Raw genomic sequence first — 21531 nt, forward strand, 5'->3', positions numbered from 1 at the left:
CAGAAAATCTACAAACAACTAATGCTGGAGAGGGTGTGGAGAAAAGGGAACCCTCTTGCACTGTTGGTGGGAATGTAAATTGATACAGCCACTATGGAGAACAGTATGGAGGTTCCTTAAACAACTAAAAATAGAATTACTGTATGACCCAGCCATCCCACTACTGGGCATATACCCAGAGGAAACCATAATTCAAAAAGACACATGCGGGCTTCCCTGGTGGCACAGTGGTTGAGAGTCCGCCTGCCAATGCAGGGGACATGGGTTCGTTCCCCAGTTCGGGAAGATCCCACATGCCGCGGAGCGGCTAGGCCCGTGAGCCATGGCCGCTGAGCCTGCGCATCCGGAGCCTGTGCTCTGCAATGGGAGAGGCCACAACAGTGAGAGGCCCGCGTAACCCCACCCCCCCCAAAAAAATGACACATGCACCCCAATGTTCATTGCAGCACTATTTACAGTAGCCAGGTCATAGAAGCAACCTAAATGTCCATTGACAGATGAATGGATAAAGAAGATGTGATACATATATACAATGGAATATTACTCAGCCATAAAAAGGGACGAAATTGGGTCATTTGTTGAGACGTGGATGGATGTAGCGACTGTCATACAGAGTGAAGTAAGTCAGAGAAAAACAAATATAGTATCTTAACACATATATGTGGGACCTAGAAAAATGGTACAGATGAACCAGTTTGCAGGGCAGAAATTGAGACACAGATGTAGAGAACAAACGTATGGACACCAAGGGGGGAAAGCGGCAGGGGGGTGGGGACGGTGATGGGATGAATTGGGCGATTGGGATTGACATGTATACACTGATGTGTATAAAATGGATGATTAATAAGAGCCTGCTGTATAAAAATAAAATTAAAAATTTTTTTAAAAAAACAAATTTATAGAAATTTGTAAAATAACTACCTCAAACCAAACTATATCTCAAGATTAAACAATTGGGGATATTGAAATATTTTTTTAAAAAATAGCACACTTACGAATGAGGCAGAAGAAAATAAAACCGTGGGAAAGTCATTGCAGCTGGCAGATAAATCGCTGGCAATCTTTGTTTTAGCTTTTTTTTATGTTGACACTTTTTAAAGTCTTTATTGAATTTTTTACGATATTGCTTCTGTTCTATGTTTTTTGGTTTTTTGGCCTTGGGGCATGTGGGGTCTTAGCTCCCTGGCCAGGGATCAAACCCGCACCCCCTGCACTGCCAGGGAAGTCCCGCTAGCAATCTTTAAAAGAATTGATTTCTCTCTTTAAAGTTTGTGGCAAGTCAGTAGAGAGCAAGGGAGTAGTTGGGAGCAAAGGACATAGATAAAAAGATGGAGATGTTTTTACCTCTGAAAAAGAGGATAAGAAGGTTTTCAGGGGAGTTTGAGTCGGATGGCTTTCCTTCTAGGATGGTCATTTTCTAAGCATGAATAAAGAAAATATTTTGACATTTGAGAGAAATGCTTTTCAAACCTCAGCATGTTCCAGAACTATCTGGAGGGCTCGTTAAACAGACAAACTGCTGGGTCCCACCCCCAGAGCTTCTTATTGTGTAGGACTGGGATGGATCCAGGAATTTCCATTTATAACAAGCTGCCAGGTGGTACTGATGCTGCTAGTTAGAGAGCAACCTGAGACCCACTGGAGTAGTGCATTCTTTAGGGATGAACAAAGATTTGCACATGCTATTCTCTATGCCTGGAATACCTGTCTCTCCCCACCTGTATCCCCTCTCTATAAAGGTACAACATGTGAGTAGTTCTTAACCTTGGTTGCCCAGTAAAATCACTGACTCTAGTATCAGTTCCTGGGTCTCACCCCATGGAATTAATTGGTCTGGGATGTGGCCTGAACACTGGGCTATTTTAAAGCTTTCTAGGTGATTTATTATGTAGTTAGGGATAAGACCAGATGATCTGTGAGGGTTCATGATGGGTAGAAAGCCAAGTGATGCCAGAAAAAGGGTGGTAAGCTTCGGGAAAAGGATCAAGAGCTAAAGGTTTGAAAGTTGAAGTGAAGACCTGGGGTAAGTTCTGAAGGACATGAAAGGTTTAGTGTCAGAAAGTTGTGCATCTTGAATCCTTTTAACTCTTAAGTTTCCTGTAGGAAACTGGATCACGGCTTCTTTCTTTCAAGGTTGCCGTGAGGGTTAAATGCGGTGTAGCACTTAATAAAAATACTGGATTGAAAATGTTAAGCATTAAATAAGTTATACTTTATTACGCTCATTATAATAACATAGTCTTGAAGTCAGAGGATGCTAAAATTCCTTTTAAAATCCTAGTAGTGTGGTGGTTTTCCAGGTGGCATTTGAGGTGTGTGCCACTAGATGATGATGTGTCTAGGTCACTTTGGTTTTTCTTACTTCACTCCAAACTTAAAACATTTGACACTTCAGACCATTATATTCTGAAAACAGATAATTAAGATCAAAATATTCTGATGTCACTAGAATCAGTGTCCCTAGATTCTAAATAAAAACTTTAATCAGATATGCTTTCTAGTTCATTAAGTTACACCAAATGCCAGGCATGGGGACAAAGCAAGGTTTTTCTGATTGTTCTGCAATGTGCTCTCATCTTAAGATGCCAACTTTCTCAGGGGTCACCTTAACGTGACAGTTCTTCCTGTCTGTTTCCAGCGTATCTGCACTATGGATTTAGGATGCAGGCTGGGTGTGAGTGCTGAGTTTGTATTTTGTACTACAAGATTTGGGTCCTAACAAATCTAAAAGCTAATCTCATTCCTTTGCAAGACCAGCAAGTCAGGAAAGTTCTAAGCAAGGAGCTCAAGCTTTTATGCACTGTAATGTCCTACTTACCTGGACAATATTTTGACTTCTCAATTCTTAAAAACATAATTTCCCAAACCTATTTTTAAGGAAAGGTACTCTTCCTAGGGTCCATGCAATAAAGACCTGTGCTTTATTACTCAATTAGAAAATTTACCTAATATACATGGTTCTATTATAGAACATATACATCTGATTGAACTTAGTTTTGCTTTTAACGTAAATTATTAAATGCCACAAGGAGCCAAGGCACGAGAGAGTATATCAGAACAGATACCTTTCCAAGGAGAAGACAAAATTTAAGGAATTAAATATTGAAGGGGAAACACTCTGGGAGGGGGAAATTCATTTGGAGGAGGAAACAGAGTGAAGGGTAGGTGCAGTTGAAGGGGGAAGCACAGAGGGAGGGGGTAGGTGCAGTTGGAGGGGAAGCACAGAGGGAGGGGATAGGTGCAGTTGGAGGGGGAAACACAGGGAGGGGGTAGGTGCAGTTGGAGGGGAAGCACAGAGGGAGGGGTAGGTGCAGTTGGAGGGGGAAACACAGAGGGAGGGTAAAATTCACTTGGAGGGGAAAACACGCTTATTGGTTTGTCTTCTTCCAGGGATCCAAAGGTCTCTTGTTCCTTAGGCTTAAAGGATAAGGCTTCTTTCCCATCCTTGTTTTCACAAGCCTCGCCCTGGCGTGGAGAACTTTACTCCTTCCCTTCTTTCATTTCACAAGTCTCCTGCTTCTCAGGGGCAGAGGTCTCCTCCTCTCCCTTTGGGTCAGCAGCCTGCATCTGCTCAGGGAGGCACTTATTAAATGTTTGATCATAACAAGGTTGGGGAGATAGGAGAAAACAAAGTTCTTTCAGTCAGCGTCTGGTGAGTCTAAACTGATGAATCACGTGGCAGCTCAAGAAGCTCTGTTAGTTTACTGCATGCGTCCCCATCACCCAGCAGTTCCATATCTAGGTCTCCACCTTGAAGAACCTCTCGGGATTCCTGTCGCAGTGCTGTGTGCAACAATGAGGAGGAACATAGCCTTACACAGCTTTTGAACCAGTGAATCAGTGATTTTGAAGGGTGATTGGGAGGCAAGGTGCAACATCTGCTGCCTCCAGGCCCTGGGGATGAGGCATGAGAGGAAGGGCTGCTGATCTGAGTGACGTAATAAAGCCAGACCGTAGGCTGTGGATCTCATGAGATGGAGCTGGTCCTCGCCGGGTGGAAGGACTCCAGACACCATGGCTCTTTCAAGTTGCACAGACCTTAGTACCATCACCTCAGGACGTCAAAGGCTGTCTGCCTTCCCCAGGAATCCCTGTCCGTCCCTCCCCTCTCCGTGTAGAATGGCGTCCGTATCTGCCTCCCCTGTTAGGTGACAGCAATGGCAAGCCTGCTTGTGGGAGAGTGGGGAACACATTTGCTTTCCCTGGGTTTCCTCTGCTCCCACCCATGTCCTCAGAACCTACCACAGAAGTTTGCACCCAGTAGTTCAAAATTTACTTTAAAAAAAAGTGACCAAACTTCCCATTAGCCTTTTTGCCTTCCCCCTTCCTCAAACACAGAAATAGACCTCTCCCAGCCTCACCTCCAAGCCTAGTCCCCGGTATTGCTGGGCAAAGAGCAGGGCTGAGCCAAGACTCCTAGACCACAGCTCTGTCTCCTCAAACTTGTATCCAGCTGAACATGCCCTTCCAAGATCGGATTATCCCCTTTCACAAGTCATGCCTAGGAAGGCCAATCAACTCTGAGACCAAGAAGGTTGATGCAAATGCCTTGGGGCTGTAGAGTTATCCTGGGGGTGATGGGTTTGTCTCCTTGCTTCCCTGCAAAAGACCAAACTATCAGTGAAAATGCTTCACATTTCCCATCCAGCCCTTTGTATTCCACTCCTACAAAATAGGCAGGAGCTCAGGGATCCTAGGTTTTAATATTGTCCGTTATTGTGAGGCCCATCTTATTTCAGGGTTGGGGGAGAGCAAGAGGCCTTCAGATTTTAGAAGGATATGAGTTTTTCTGTAAGGTGGTGCTATATTAGTGTTTTTACATTTTCTAGCTAGATAAAGAAATTTAATTTTTACCCAAATAGAACTATGGCTTTGGTTTTACAGTTTATATGGACTCCTGAAAGTTTATTAAAATTCAAAAGCTTTCTTCCTAGAACATCCATGGGGTGTATATCTCCTACCTCCCAACCCCTCTCCTTGTAGTACTGGGGGGAGGGATGCGTTTTTCCCGCCTGTTGCCAAGCACAGCCATGAAGATCACCTGTACTTGCAGCTGCTTGTTTGACTCTCTGCCCCTCTTTCTTCCCAGCTCCATGTCTAGACTGTACTTCATTATATGCAGGGTGAAGCAGATCTCTAGGTGTGAGGGTCCAAGACCAGATCTGTACCCTCTCACTAGGTGATTTGCCTCACACTGAATTCAATTAAGAGCACAGGATTCTAGAGTAAAATGGCATGGGTTTGAATCCAGCCTTCACTCCTTCGCTGAACGTGAGAAAGTTACTTAACCTCTCTGCTCCAGGTTCCTCTGTCTGTAGTATGGGAATAATGATGGTACCTACGTCTGTAGGGACTCAGAAGAGTGCTTAGCATAGAGGAAGTGCTCAGTTTATATTCAGTATCATGGTGCTGTTATATGTTGAATAAATGAGCCAGTAAAGAAAGGAGCAGGTTGCCATCAAGTCTTGGCTTTTGAAGGTATCTTAGAAAAAGTAATATTTTACTGACTTTCTTCTTCAGCCCCATAACAGATGGTCTGGTTCATGGACAGCTGAGAGTACATGTCCAGATTCCCATCAAGTATAGGAATCCCCCTCACCATATCCCAAATCGGTAGAGTTTTGAGTCTCTGAGTCCTTGCTTTGTGGGGGGCTCATGTCCTAACAAGTTGAGCCATTCCATTCTGTAACTGCCTTAGTTATTAGATTTTTTCTTCTTAAAAAGACCCAGAACCAATCTCCTTGTAACCTCTATCAATCTCACTCTGTTCCATGGAAATTCAGAATATTGAACTCTGTACGCCCTATTCCTTAGGAAGGTTTTAGGTTCATTCATTTATTCATTCCACAAAAGCTTATTAAGCAGTTGTGTGCCAGGCACCTTCACATTGAGAAGCTGTCCTTATCCTCATGAATCCTGTGATTGGGTGGGAAAGACAGCTAACAGTCACACAAATACATATCATGACGATTTGTAAGGAATACTTAGAGTGCTACAGAAAGGAAAACGGGAAATTAATTTGAACATGGGTAATCAAAGAAGGCTTGTATAATGGAAGTGACCAACTGGTTTGGTGGAGGGGAGGGGGCGGGACTCCATGCAGAAAGAACTGTGGAATGTGGGGTGGAGTGGAAGACATAGATGGGATTAGAGGGGTAGGCTAGGAAGGACATTTGTATGTATAGTTAGGGAGTCTTAATTTTATTCCAGGTACAAAGAAAGACCACTGAAAGGTTTTAAGCAGGGGAGGGCCATTATCCATTTTATATTTTAAAAGATAACTGGCTGTTGTGTGGAAGATTAGAAGAGGGTGAGTGGGGATTCCAGGTAAAAGACAGCTGATGATGATTGATTGAATTAGGATGGTCACCAGAGAGATGAAAAGGAAACAAACTTGAGAAGTATATTGGAGGTAGAGTTCAGAGGATTTGGTGGTAGATTATTCAGAATAAGCGTCAGTTAGGTTGGCATTCTAGTACCTTTCCACCTGGGCAGTCACCAGCCAACAATCGGGTATTTTCAATATAATACCTAGTGGGTTTCTAATTAGGCAGCTGGAGGTGCCATCTCTTAAGAAGAGGAAACCTAGAGGGAAAATGAATAGAAGGGATTTGGTTGTTGGATCAAGAATTTGGATTCGGTTGTGTTAATTAGGCTTTGAGATATTAAAATGCAGATGTTGAGTTGGCAATTGGATATAACAGACTAAGCTGGGAATTGTTAGCACGTTGTTGGAATTTAAAGCTGTGGGAATGTGTATGCTGTGACCTAGACCCTGAGTGTGCAAGTGAGAAGTGGGCCAGGACTGAGCCACGAGGGGTGAGTAGAATAGCAGAGATGGAAGCTGCAGGAGAAAAGCCGGAGAGTGGGTCATGGGAGTCTGGGTCTGGCAACAGGGATGGAAACTGGAATGGAGTGGGGTTTTGAAAATGATGTAGGCTGAGAGTAGGTAGGATTACATAGGTCACATGCAGAGACAACTCCTCCACTACATTTGCTGGGGAGGAGAGGAAAAAAAAAACAAACTGGTGGTAAGTGCAGAGGAGAGTCTATCGTTTTCTTTTTTGTTGTTTATCCTAAATATTCCCCCAATTTGTTCATTCTTTATATTATAGTATTTCCAGAAGATCCTAAAACTTATAGATAGAAATGTTTTCCCCCAGAATAGGATGCTTCACCCAAAATGTGTTCTGATCCAGCCAGGGCTGGGGTCAGGGCCAGTCTGTGGCTTTCCTTGTCTAAATACTCTATTAATAGATGCAACTAAGCTTAACTATTTAGGTAGTCATGCCCTCTGTCGGCTTATTCTGAAACTGCAATCAAATCAAGGTCTTGCATTGTTGTCAAGCTAAGTCCCTTCACTCTGTACTTGAGTGCTCTTATCTGGAAGAACTGTTCATCAGAAGCAGGGGAAGACCAGGAGTTCTTGAGAAAGAATCTCTGATAACTAGTTGAGGTGGAAGACAACTCCAGGATAAGCAGACAAGGCAGGCTATTCATGATTCCTCTTTAACAGATGAAGAAACTGAAACTCAAGCCACAGTATCATTTAAGTGACAAAAACTGAACTTCAGATCTTCATTCTGTCAGAGCTATACCATATTTCTTCTTAATTCTTTGGAATGTTTTTGCAGAATAGAAATATAAGTGAATGTTTAAATGTTGGTTGTTCTATACTTTTGTCTGGGACCCTCTAAAAGGCAAATCATAGGAAGTAAGAGATATTCTTTCTTTCATTCACCAAATATTAATTGAACACCTACTATATGCTAGACATGTTCTACATAAGGGGCATACAGTAGTGAATAAAACAGACAAACTCATGCCCTCACATTCTAATATGAAGTGGTAAGACAATAAATAAGGCAAGATATATAATTAATTAGATAGTAATGGTAGTAAGAAGGAAATATAAAGCGGGGAAGGAAGATGTTGTTAAACAAAATGCAACTGAGTGAGTTTGAAGATCTGTTTGGCTTTATCCAATGATTCATGAATTGGGCAGCATCCCATTTAACAAGTAGAATGGAACTCCAAGGATCTATACAATATAGAAGGCTTTTATAGGGAGACGGAAGGTGGGACAAGGAAGTTAAAAAGTGGATTATTTCAGGCAAGGTCACCTTCCCTTCCTGGGAAGGCAGGGGGTCTTATCAAGCAGATCCCCTCACTGGTGTTGATGAGGAAATTCCAGACTGATTGTTTTAAAATTCCACTCCAAGGAGGGGCTGAAACTGCAGTTAGGTTAGGTGTTAATTCCTAGTAGGGCTTAGCATACATGACTATTTTGGGCCTGTTTCTTTTTCTTTTCTTCTTAATTAATTTTTTAATTAAAGTATAGTTGATTTACAGTGTTATATTAGTTTCAGGTGTACAACATAGTACGTCAATATTTTATGGATTATACTCCATTTAAAGTTATTATATAATATTAACTATATTCCCTGTGCTGTACATTACATCCTTGTATCTTATTTATTTTGTACCCAGTAGAGTGTGCTTCTTAATCCCCTTCCCCTATCTTGCCCCTTCCCACTTCCCTCTCCCCACTGATAACCACTAGTTTGTTCTCTGTATCTATGAGTCTGTTTCTGTTTTGTTATATCCATTCATTTACTTTATCTTTTAGATTCCACATGTAAGTGAAAACATACAGTATTTGTTTTTTCTCTGTCTGCTTACTCCACTCAGCATAATTCCCTCCAGTTCCATCCATGTTGTTGCAAATGGCAAATTTCTTTTTATGGCTGAGTAATCTTCCACTGTATATAGCCACCACACCTTCTTTATCCATTCATCTGTTGATGGACACTTGTGTTGTTCTGTACTATTTTCCTTTACGGCTGCACCAATTTACATTCCAACCAGCAGTGTACTAGGGTTCCCTTTTCTCCACATCCTTACCAATTTATTATTTGTGGTTTTTTGAACAATAGCCAGCCTGACAGGTATGAGGTGATATCTCATTCAGTAGGTTGTTTTTTTTTATTTTGTTGATGGTTTCCTTCACTGTGCAAAAACTTTTTAATTACTTCCCATTTGTTTATTTTTGCTTTTTGTTTCCCTTGCCTGAGGAGACAGATTCAAAAAAATATTGCTAAGACTTATGTCAATGAGTTTACTGCTTATGTTTTCCTCTAGGAGTTTTATGGTTTCCAGTCTTGCATTTAGGTCTTTAATTCATTCTGAGTTTATTTTTGTATGTGGGGTGTGAAAAAAATGTTCTACTTTCATTCTTTTACATGTTCTTGTCCAGTTTTCACAGCATCACTTATTGAAGACACTGCCTCTTCCCCATTGCATATTTTTGCCTCCTTTGTCATAGATTAATTGACCATAAGTGTGTGGGTTTATTTCTGGTTTCTCTATTCTGTTCCATTGATCTATGCGTCTGTTTTTGTGCTAGGGGCCTGTTGTTTCTTTGTAAACAATATAAAATGTTGGGCTGGGGTGTTGGTGTGGGACTTTTAGTTAGGGTGGCCAAGGAGGGTGACTTCAGAGTAAAGACCTGAGGGAAGTGAAGGAGCTGCGGGCAGAGAATTCCAGGCAGAATGCACAGCACTCACAAAGCGCCAAGGTGCAGATGTCTCTGGCATGTTAGAGGAACAGCCAGGGGCCAGTATGGCTGGAGCAGGGTGAACACAGGGGAGAATGTTTGGAGACGAAAGTGGAAACATAACTGGGCAGATCACCTACAGATGACCTTATAGACCATCTAAGAACTTCAGCATGTGATCCAGGGGGCTCCAGATTTGCCTTGGATGGTTTTAAGCAGAGGACTGAAATAATCTTCTGTATTTTAACAGGAACATTCTAGCTGCTATAGACTGAGTAGGGGAGGGGCTGAAGCAGGGAGATGAGTAAGGAGGCTTTTGTAAAACTCCAAGCAAGAGATGATTTTATAGAGACTTCCCTGGAGGTCCAGTGGTTAAGACACTTCGCTTCCACTGCAGGGGGCATGGTTTTGATCCCTGGTCGGGGAACTAAGATCCTACATGCCACGTGGCATGGCCAAAGAATAGAAAAAAAGAGAGAGAGAGAGAGAGAGAAAAAGAGATGATTTTATAGAAAGACCAGTTGAATTTTTTGAGGATTGAAAGTGGGTTGTGAAAGGAAGAGTCGTCAAGGATGACACCAAGGTGTTTGCTGAGACTGGAAGAATGAAGCTGCATTACCTGAGATGAGGAAGGCCAGGGAGCAGAGGAGGGGTGGGGGAGTGGCTCAGTGCTGGACAGGTTAGATTTGAGATACCTGCTGGGTATCCCATTAGGGATGTCAAATTGGTGATTGGGTGTGTAGGTCTGGAGTTAAGTAAGAGGTGGTGCTGGAGAGACAGATTCAGGAATTATCATTACATAGATGATATTTAAATTCATAAAGAGGTATGAAGTGAGATAACTAAGAGGATGTTGAGATGGAAAGATAAGAAGCTCCAGGAGTGAGCCCTGTGGCACTCTGATAGAGTTTGGGGAGCTATGAAAAAAATGGCCAGAAGGTGGAAAGGAAACTAGTAAAGTGTAGTGTCATAGAAGCCAAATGAAGAAAATAGTTTGAGAAAGAGTAATCCATTGTGTCAAATTCTGTAGATAGATTAAATAGGACTGAGAACTGACCATTGGATAGAGTATGGTTTCTCTAATTCTTCCCTGACTTATAATGGATTGTCTTGTTCTGACTCCCCCCGCTCCCCCGCCCAGGTTGTGGCAGATACCAATATAAGTGGCATAGCAACTCAGCTTGAGAACATGTCTACGGGCTACCCCCTTGGTTCACCCGCTGCCAAGCACCATCTGGAGGACACAGAGTGAGTATTCTAGATGCAGAGTGCCTCTTATGTGTGTGGGCAAAGCTCAGTGAGACCTTTTCCAGATTGTAGAGTGTGCTCCCTAAAGGACAGGAATGGGAAAGTACACGTTACCCTTTCTGACTCCTAGGGAATCTCCAAGAAAGCAACAGGGTTGCCCTACTTCTCCCAAGGCTTTGCTCCACCACGTGAGTTCTTCACAGACTTTTACCACAGGGCCTGCACACACCGCACCTGGCCGCTGGAACTGGTGCCTGTGCCCTCTCCCCTCAGAAGCCTCAGATTAGTAGCCCAGATGCGCCCTTCTTCATTACACAAGGAACCAGGTTTCCTCAGTTTTCTAAGCTAAAATCTTGTTCTGAGGTTAAATCTTCTCGTCATGCTTGCTGGCATTTTTTACTAAAACCTGTCACTGCAGTTAAAGTTGCTCATTAAAGCAGTGTTTCTCAAACTAGGATGTCCATAAGAATAACCCAAACAGCATATTGAAATATGCTAATTCCTCTGGCCCATTCTCAGAGATTCTGAGTAGGTGGTCTAGGGTGGGTTCTCCAGGACAGTGTTGCTGCAGATAAGCCGAGGACCCACACTTTGAGAAATGCTGCCCAAAGCTATTCGTCTCAACTCTACCAGTGCCTGGTCACTAGCTGGTGCTCAATAAATGTTTGTTGGCTGATCCGAACCCTTTATTGGAAGGATCTGATGGTCACAGCCATTCCCAACTTTTTCCTGATTGCTCATTAACTTAAATGACAGCTTTGAGTTTGTCTTTCTTGAGGAAAGAATATTAAACTAGGCTCATTTTACTTTTTTCTCATTATGAAAGTAATGAACACTTGCTATTAAAATGGGACAAATACATGAAAGTATAACATTTTCAGGCTAGAATGGCCATATATTTAAAAAAAAAAAAAGAAATCAGGACCCTTATATGAAGAATAGTATACACTTAGCATCCTTTAACGTGTCCATGGAACTACCGAGATGCCCTGTGATCTTGGGTCCTTTGCTATGATTCCACAGCTCCTGGCAGGTTGGGAACTACTAGGATAAAAGAATTTAAAAATGACTTATAATCTGACCACTGTTAACATTTGGAGTTTTTTTTTTTTTTTTTTTTTTTTTTTACTAGTCTTCTAAGCGAAAGTAAATTAAAACTAACTGGAAGTGTGAGATAAATGCCAGTGGAAGAGTGAAGCTGCATTCCTCCCTCTCCCGGAGAAAACAGACTCTAATTGTGATAGGTACAATTATGACGGTCTCTAATGATTTGGTGGCCCCCAGGGGCTAGCTCTAAAACAATGGCCTTGGACATCTAGGTTCCCATTTCAGTATCCTTGGCAATAGGGCTGGCTGTGTTTGAAAGAGGAGACATGAATCAAGTTCATGCCTAGCCGGTGGCCTATTACTGAGAGTGCTTATAAGGCCACAAAGTGATGAAACGTAGAGCCTTATTCATGACATCATTACCATTCAGCCACAGGGGATAATACTTCATTATTTCAGCAGATATTTATTGAGTGCCTTCCTAAGGCTAGACACTACAGGTGCTGGGTCCTGAGGACTCAAACTTAGAAACGTAGGTGAAGGCATTGCCCCAGTCCTCATAGAACTGCCAGAGGATTGGAAAAACAGACCCATAAATCCATGGTTATAAAAGAGTTAGTAAGTGTTGGAGAGCTTAGTTCAGTGAGAGAGAGAAGTAAGCACAGAGTCCATGGAAGAGAGGCATAACTCAGCTAGGGCGGGTACTTGGAGGCACTAATGCTTAACCTGAGTTTTTAGATAATTGGAAAAACCAGGAGTGGCATTTAAAAGAGGTAATAATATATACAGTATAGACGTTCAGCAATTACTGTGGATGCCTGCTGTAAACCACCAGCAGGTGCATTAGCAAACAACTGGTATCAGTGGGAAGCAGCTGAAAATCAAGCTTAAAATAAGCCAGGCAAAATCGAGGAGGAGGAGAGGGAAGAATATTCTAGTCAGACAGAACAGCATATTCAAAGGTTGCTCATATCCCAGTTTTGCAAATTTCTCTGAGTACACGAATGGCTGCATTTATATCAGGCGGCTCTGCCTCTCGGACGTGCATGCTGCCGCAGAACAAGTGGCCCTGCCGGGATACTCATGTAAACCTCCTGCCGATGAGACGACAGGGCCCAGGTACCAGAGTTCCCTTAGGCCTTTACGCTTTGGACAACCACGTATGGGAAGAAGAAATTGGCGTTAGTTAAGCTTAGCTTTAACTCCTTGAGCCCACGCGTGTAATCTAATTTTTACCCATGTTGTTTCTGAGAGAGATGACTTCCACACTGGACAAAGCTTTGAAAATCTAAATTATACATTTGAAACAAATTGTCTTTATCCATTTTGCTTCACCTTGGTTTCTCTCTTCTCTCCTGGATTTCAGTTCTCATTTACGTAGTCGTGATTCTGAGGGTGTGATAGGCACAGCGCTTGGTGCTGGGAATGCCCAGAGGGCGGAGGCTTAAGGAGTTGATAATCTGGTAGAGGAGAAAGATGGTTAAGAAATCATGATACAGTATGACAAGTGCTGTATGGAAATCTGGACCAAGAACAAAGGGAGCACAGAGAAGGTGCGGGTGAATGCTTCCAAGGGAGTCAGGAAAGCATCGCATTGGAGATTGGAGGTGGGTTTTGAAGAATGAGTTCCCACACTCAGTGGAAGTGGGGATCAGGTGCAGCGAGGATATTCAGGCAGAATAACAGCAGCCATTACTGAGCTCTAGGGCTGCTGTCACCTGTTCTGTTCAGAGGTCCACCTGTGGGCTGCAGTGGACACCAAGCTCAGGTGATACCCCGCCTCTCCATCTCCATGCATGTTCTTCAAAGATGTAAAGACAGTTCCGTTCAGCTTTAGACAGTAAGTTAAAAAGTTAAAAACTAAGCAAAAAAAAGAGTGCTTTGACAACTTCAGCATCATGACTTTATTTGCAGTTAAAAAACAGTGGGTTTTATGAAAGAGAAACCTCTAAAACATCAAAAATATTGGCATGATACAGGAAATTCAAAAATAAGTTTCTAGATTGCTTTCTGACAGTTTGATTTGATAAACTGACCATCATCATTTCGCAGTATGAAAGTCTCTCTCAAATCTGTGTTCTTCCATTAAAATGAAATTCCCTCTCAATATCTATTCTTGAATTAAACAGCGTGCATTGTGTTTTCAGAACACCTCCACCTAAGATTATTACTTTGGAGAAAGGCTCTGAAGGATTGGGGTTTAGTATTGTAGGGGGTTATGGAAGTCCCCATGGAGACCTGCCAATTTATGTCAAGACTATATTTGCAAAGGTATTTTTTTCCTTTTTACTGTACTTTTTTTTTTTAAATAAAACTTAGGTGAGATTTTTTTGTGTTTTGCTTTGCTTTACTTTGGGTGATACCTGAATGTGTGCACGTATGCTTGTTTCATTTTCATCTTACAGGAAATTCCCACACCACACTAGTGCAAGAAGTGTTCTTTTATAAAAGTGGAGTCACAAGAAGTGTAATATTCTTTAGACCCTTTTACAAAAGTAGATGCTAACAGATTTTAAAGAGTGTCTTCTTTCAACAACCAGTGTAAGGAATATGGCAATGCTCTTTGCAAGAGCTCTTTGGCCTTGGAGGTATTGTTCTTGCGAGAACAAAGATTTAGCTTTCTACTTTAAGATATTGCAGAGGGCCATGGCATAAAGCTTTGTACAAGCCTGCGATTAGTGCAGCATTAATGGCTGCCCAACCTCAGGATGCTTTAGCTGAAGGTGATTTCTCTCTTCCAATAGTCTGCCAAGTACTTGCAGGATTAACCCAGTGAGTTAGACTAAGACTGGATAACAGGGGACTTCCCTGGCAGCGCAGTGGTTAAGAATCCGCCTGCCAATGCAGGGGACATGGGTTTGAGCCCTGGTATGGGAAGATCCCACATGCTGCAGAGCAACTAAGCCCGCATGCCACAACCACTGAAGCCCGTGCGCCTAGAGCCTATGCTCCACAACAAGAGAAGCCACCGCAATGAGAAGCCTGTGCACCGCAACGAAGAGTAGCCCCTGCTTGCCGCAACTAGAGGAAAGCCCACGCACAGCAACGAAGACCCAACGCAGACAAAAATTAAATAAATAAATTTATAAAAAGAAAAAAAAAGGGGTGGATAACGGTATCTTTCAAGAATTAAGTAGTCCAATTCATCCTACTTAATACACAGGTCATAGTGTAGGTTTCTACTGCTGCCACTAGATAGCTCTTAGATAAGTTTTTAATTTCATTATTAAAGTTGGAATTTAAATTTGTTATAAACTTTTAAGATCTCTGAAAGTATTTAGTTTTGATACTACAACTTCATTCTTCATTGCTTTTATCACAATCATTTGTTTATTAATTGATCCAATTGCCTCCTAGTGCTTTATTTTCCTAAAGAAATAAAGGCCTTCCACAGAAGAAATAAGACAGATTCTTTCTCTTTCCAGAAGGCTGTACTATACACTATATACAAGTTTGCTTTTACCTGTGCAGAACTTATCACCTGTTAATTGGGTGTAACCGTGACCTGACATAAGCCTCAAGTCGTTTGGCGTTTGCTTTTGGAACACATTAGGCAGCTACAGATTTTTTTTTTTTTTTTTGCGGTACGCGGGCTTCCCACTGTTGTGGCCTCTCCCGTTGCGGAGCACAGGCTCCAGACGCGCAGGCTCAGCGGCCATGGCTCACGGGCCCAGCCGCTCCGCGGCATGTGGGATCTTCCCGGACCGGGGCACGAACCCGTGTCCCCTGCATCGGCAGGCGGACCCTCAACCACTGCGCCACCAGGGAAGCCCAAGCAGCTACAGATTTACACACCTGTTTCCATCTTGCTAGGATGCCTGTCAAGGGGGCATGTTATTCCCATACACACATCTGTTGACCTGATGATGGATGAACAGGGAAAGGAAAGGCAGATCAGAAACATTCTGGATGACAGTGCTGCCCCAGTCTGATAATTCCCAAGGTGGATAAACCACCTACAGACCCTCCTTTTCCTAGGATAACACCATAAGTAGCTGTGATCATGATTCTTTGGGAGGATTGTTATACTTTGCATTTAAAAGAGCCAGCTATGGAGATAATGACAGTGGAATGGCTGCAAAGTGAGCCCCCACTAAGCTAAAGATTCCCCCCATAGGAGTTTTGATCTAGGAACTGCAGCTATATGTTTTCTTTTTTTTTTTTTAAACACTGAACATACATTCTTTAAAATGTTTATCTCTGATTCAGGTTTCTGGACCTCAGATGTCCACAGGCTGGACACAGGGTGTGGATTATTACGTGACCTTTTTGGTGTCCTAAGCATCTTTTAACAGTTCTCTTGCTCAACTAAGAAATGACTGTGGCCCATCCAGGTCTTTTCTTCCCCTCCAGAAGTAGGAAGCATCACAGACACTTAGGGTGTGCAGGATTTGCGAGGCTTAATCCGTCTGATTAACTGGCCGGCAGGACCTTCCATTTTCTTTCAGGTGTTTGGTTGGAAGCTTCAGAATCAAAGCCAACTTTAGATCTTAGTCCCTTCAGCAGCCGAATTTTACCATAAGCCAACAAGAGATTGGCCTAAAGACTTCGACAGCCCTGAAAATTGAGGGAGCAGTTTTTTGGAGCCTGTGAAATCTGAAAACATGAGTTTGATCATCATTCATTTCATCATATTATACTACCGCCATGATTGAGTAAATACCGTGTACACTTAATCCTTGGAACAGGGCGAAAGATAGATAATAGAGCCTATATAACAGCGTAGGGAAGGCGAAGTGACCAAACTAGGACACAGCAAGTGGATAAGGCCACGTTTCCAAGCTAGATGGAGGCCTCTCTGTGAGCCATTTATTTCTTCCTTCCCTTGTTTAGTCTACAGATGCCACATTAATAACGTAGGAGAGGAGATTCAGGTCAGTGTAATTATCAGGCAAGCACGGCAATACCTGAAATAGTGTACACATCCTAGAAAGCCAAAAAATCGACCTTTTTTGCATTAGTGAAAATGAAAACTTGAAGAGCTTAATGTGCTCTTTAAAGAACTAATTACACAGGTATCTGAGGTTAACTGAAACGCTTAAATCTCAGCATGTAAAATTTATTAAAATCAAGTTAGATTTATCCATTAGCACTACGTGTTTAATCCTGTCTTCGGTGCAGTTAACACACTTTCTTAAAAGAAAAAAATTTTTTTGAACAAAGCTGCAAATTATTTAATCTTGGTATTTTCCCCCCAGTATAGTCCTGGTTTTGAATATTCTTTATTACATCTTTTTACAGGAATTCCATCCTTTTCACGGCTTTGAAATTCTAGATAATTCACCCACCACCTCAGGACCTCCATGCTGTAGGACACAGGTCTCTGGAGTGTTAGTGCCTCTTAGCTCGGCTTCTGCAGGAGGCCATCAGCGACCAGGTGCCCACGGGCCTTGGTTAATTTCCCCAGTAGTTCCACATCATTTAGAGGACTCTTTTGGCACTAACTTTTCAAGGAGTTCTCACAATTACTCCAACAGATGGAGAAAGCTTCCTGTGAATCATTTTCTAGGTCTTTTATTTCCTTACTCGTCCAAAGTATTTCTAGTAATATCATGGCGTTTTTGATACTCAGCTTTAGAAGGAAGAAAAGCCCAAGTTTCACTTGCTTTGTGCCATTCTGAAGAGCCATGCATGAATGAATATGTAATGAAAGTAGTCATTTAGAAACCTATTTAGATGGATCAAAGGTAAAGTTGAAGCTATTGAATATATTACAAAATTTTAGAAATGCTCCACTTCTGTGTATTTTTATATTTATATATATATGTATATAGAACAGCTTTATTGAGATATGTTCACATACCATAAAATTCACCCATTTAGAGGATAAAGCTAATACCAGATTCAGTTCTGCCTTTGTATGCTACATATTCATGAATGTGACGTGATATGACATTCAAATTCCATTCAGTACTGAATATTGAAATAAGGTCCTACTGGTATTAAAAGAAATGTGAACGTCAGGACATTTCTACTAGTATGTTATGTAAACAATGCATAATTATGATTACTATTCAACCATTATTCAAATAACATATCCTACATTTTTCTTAGTTTTCTTAATTTAAAAGTATTACCTAGAAATAACTTTAATTGGTAGTTTTAAAAGTTTTTCTTTTAATATGCACACCATCATGTTAATATTATTTGAATATTAATTGCATCATCCTAGATTAAACTGGAATGTTTCTTGTTTGCAGGGAGCAGCTGCAGATGACGGCCGATTGAAGCGAGGTGATCAGATTTTAGCTGTTAATGGTGAGACTCTGGAAGGTGTTACACATGAGGAAGCTGTGGCCATTCTAAAACACCAGAGAGGAACTGTAGTCTTAACTGTGCTGTCCTGAGCCTTGGGTCCTGATCACAAGATAGATGTGGTTGTAGAATATCCATAGGAAGACAAAGTTCTGAGGATGCAAAGCAGCCTCAACTAAAACCCACCTTCATTCTTACCATCTCAACCTCTCTGCTTGGGAGAGATGGCCTAGGTTTCACGTGAATTTCCCAAGTTGACAATCTAATGTTTCCCAGATTCTCTCACCTCTTGGTGAGGTTAATTTCTAACAGCTGAGTCTTATGCATTTTGCATTTAACATCAATGTTTATCAACTAGTAGTAAGTGGTTCTGATTATATTTGCTGAAATGGAAGTTAACAACCTCTCATTCCTTATGTCCTTCTCTCCCCGTCCCGACTCATGGAGGCTAAGCAGCAACCAGAGCACATCCAATGAACAGAAACAAATGTTAAGCAACTTGTCATCTCACTCATGATTTACGTATGCTAATTGTCTCTTCAGATACACCAGAAAACATTAGCAGTGTAATTAACTTAGCAGTGATGCCCATGATGAAATACCAGATTCTCCTGTGGGAAATTACTGTGCTCTTTTCTGTACGACTTATCGTCAAATAAGCCTCAAATTCATTTCTCTGGGTAGATCTTTATAAGTTAGTCATTGGTGATTATGATGAGTCAATTTGCAGACTGTAATCTAAAAATTCTGAATGGCTTTCTAATTGTTTTCTTAGCTACATAAGTGCATACCACTGAGAAAATGCACCTTCTTCTCAGCAAGAACAATTAGCATCCATGTTCTGAATTCTAACAATGCTAAGTTATGCTCAAGTCTGGGAAGTTCATCTGGAGTTAACAGCATTTCAGTAGGCAGGCGTCATTCCCACACCTCAGGCTTCAGACGAGGAGGTGGAAGCCCCAGAACCACACTGCAGAGGTCAGCAAGTTTTTACTAAAGACAGCCAAGGTCTGGATGGCCTTGGCATTGTGCAAAGTGGAGTGACAAATTTGAGTATCCCTCCGCTTGGCTCCGTGCCTGTCCGTCGAGCAGCACGCAGTGTAGGAACGTAGATGGAGCAGCGCACTTAGCCACAGAGTGACTGAACAAGTGGACTGAGCCTAGGAATCAGTGATGGCTCCCTGGAGACTGTTTCCTGGTCTCCAGGCAGCCTCCCGTTCGCTGAAGCGTTCATGCTAAGAAAGCAACTACAGCAGAAAATAAAAGAATACCTTTAAAGTTGGTTAGGGGCCTTCTTATTCAGGTATTAGCAGGAAAAGGGTGGGGGGAGATGCTTATCAATGAATGTTATAGGTTCTTCTGTGAAAAAATGCACCACAAAAGATGAGTACCAGAATGGGTAATAGAAGTAGTGTGGCATTATTTAACTAAAACACAATGCTGCAAATGGTTCACAATAATTATCAAAATGTAATGGGCTCCAATTTAAAATGTTATTTAATAAGTATAGATTTTAATTGAGAACTATCTTTCAGTAGATGTAATCACAAAGTGCATTAACTCTTGTTGGAATATTTTATGGCTATTCCAAAGCGTAGAGTGCCTAAATTTCATGTTGAAAATGTCTTTCATTACTGGTATTAAGTTTTCTGAATTTACACATGGCTTTTGAAATGTCTGATGTATCCTGAGATACGCAGTGTTGTTAGAAATTATTTTTCAATGCATGAGAGCCTATCAGCCTCAGAACGTTCTCTGTTAATTGTATCTGCAAGAACACCTCAAGCAGCCAAGAAGAAATAAAGCCCAAATAAAACTTGAAAATGCACCTTAAAAAAACATACATACGTTATATATATATATACTTTTGAAATGTGATTCTGCTTGATTTTGATGGAATGGCCATTAAATACACATTTTGAAGTAACATATCATTGTTTTGTTTCTTTACACATTATCCTTTTAGGACATGCTACAACAAGTCTCTTGATAAAGGAATTGCAGTGCTTTATACTCCTTGCTGCAGTAAATTGATATAACTATTGCTTCTCATAACTGGTTCTGTCTCTGCTTGCATGACTAGTAAATAAGTGCCTTCCCTAAAACATTTTTTTTTTTTTGCATCAGAACTTACCAAGCTAAGAGGATATGAAGATGGGAATTTGTGAAAGGAGTAGTTCTCTCGTAGCCACATATATTGTTTTAGCCTCATCATTTGGGCCATTTAAGTATAGTAATGATACCATTTATTCGAGTTAGCATGAGAGGGAAGTAAACCAGGAAAGATAAAACTGCTGAAAGTTTGTATGTATAAGATATTTCCAAAAATTCTAAATAAATGTAGTTACCAAGGAGCAAATGGAGTTTTATTATATATGAAAAAGTTTAATTTCTGCATCTTGTTTTGTGTTTTCATCAGCTATTTTGTTCCCTAATAGAAAAAGAATCAACTTTTCACAAAGTCTAGTATCCTATTAATATCTAGGATCCATTAATAGCTGTCTCGTATTAATTGCTGCTGTGTTGTCAGGCATTAGAAGAGATGCTTTTCAAAGGAGGCGGTATAGCAGTCCAGAAGGTGAGTCTTGGCATCACACTGCCTGAGTTTGAATCTTGATATAGTAGCCATGTGACCTTGTCCAAGTTATTTAGTTTCTTCAATCAGAAAGGGGGGAGAGGAGAGTTCAAAGCACTATAATGAATAAAATCCAAGTAGAACTCTTAGTCTAGTGCCTGGATCATAGTAAGTACTACATAAATAAATATTAACAATAAACCTCTTATTCCATTTATGGAGATGGTCTGAAATTAGACACGTGCTGGAGATTAGTGGTTTCAATCAGTAATGACCTTTAAAAAGAAAATATTTCCGAGAGTGGCTTAGCTCTGAATTGTTGCCCCAAGTCAGATAACAAAGTGTGTAACTGATTAAAATGCTGTGAGCTTGTGTAACTAGAGCTTGTGTTATCAAAAAGCTGAAACCAAGGCTTCCATTGTCAGCCATGCCACTGGGATATAGCTGGATGGGGGTAATACCAACTCCATACGCCTGCTGCCCACCTCCGGAACCAGGCAAGGCAGTTCAATAACCATCAACCCTCGGCAAGCAATTTTAACCTGGTACATTCCAGGAATTTGGAATTGTAAACTGTTGTTTTATTAACCCAGCCACACTCCCTTTCTTCCCTTCTTCACACCCATCCACTGTCAGAGAAGTCAGCCCCACCCCCACCCCCACCAGATGAGACACTTCTTTGAAAACAGGGACTAGGTCACATTCACCTTCATGTTAATTTCATCCAGTGTACTTTTCAAATTCTGTATGTCCCATCTTTAGATGTTTTATTTGGGTCTTTTTAAAATATCTTCCATTTCCCTCCTCATGGCCATGTTTTCCTTTACATCAGAGGTTAACAAACTTTTGA

General features: G+C 41.4%; 1 protein-coding gene and 1 pseudogene across 12 annotated transcripts in view; one reads left to right on the forward strand and one right to left on the reverse strand.

Annotated features, from left to right (window-relative positions):
- Window positions 1–20459, forward strand: part of PATJ (PATJ crumbs cell polarity complex component) — a 356331-nt gene extending 335872 nt beyond the window's left edge. For 8 of the 12 annotated variants that reach the window (XM_067726358.1, XM_067726361.1, XM_067726364.1 and 5 more), the window contains 3 exons: window positions 10698–10804; window positions 13999–14122; window positions 18052–20035. In XM_067726358.1, coding sequence (XP_067582459.1) covers window positions 10698–10804; window positions 13999–14122; window positions 18052–18198 — 378 coding nt within the window. In that variant the 3' untranslated portion in view covers window positions 18199–20035. Of the gene's footprint in view, window positions 1–10697; window positions 10805–13998; window positions 14123–18051; window positions 20036–20233 lie in introns of those variants that run through there. The other 4 variants (XM_067726362.1, XM_067726363.1, XM_067726368.1 and 1 more) reach the window with 4 other exon arrangements.
- Window positions 3088–3567, reverse strand: LOC137212466 (uncharacterized; annotated as a pseudogene).
- Window positions 20460–21531: the final 1072 nt, after the last annotated feature.

This window comes from Pseudorca crassidens, chromosome 2 (assembly GCF_039906515.1).
Source record: "Pseudorca crassidens isolate mPseCra1 chromosome 2, mPseCra1.hap1, whole genome shotgun sequence".
NCBI lineage: Eukaryota > Metazoa > Chordata > Mammalia > Artiodactyla > Delphinidae > Pseudorca > Pseudorca crassidens.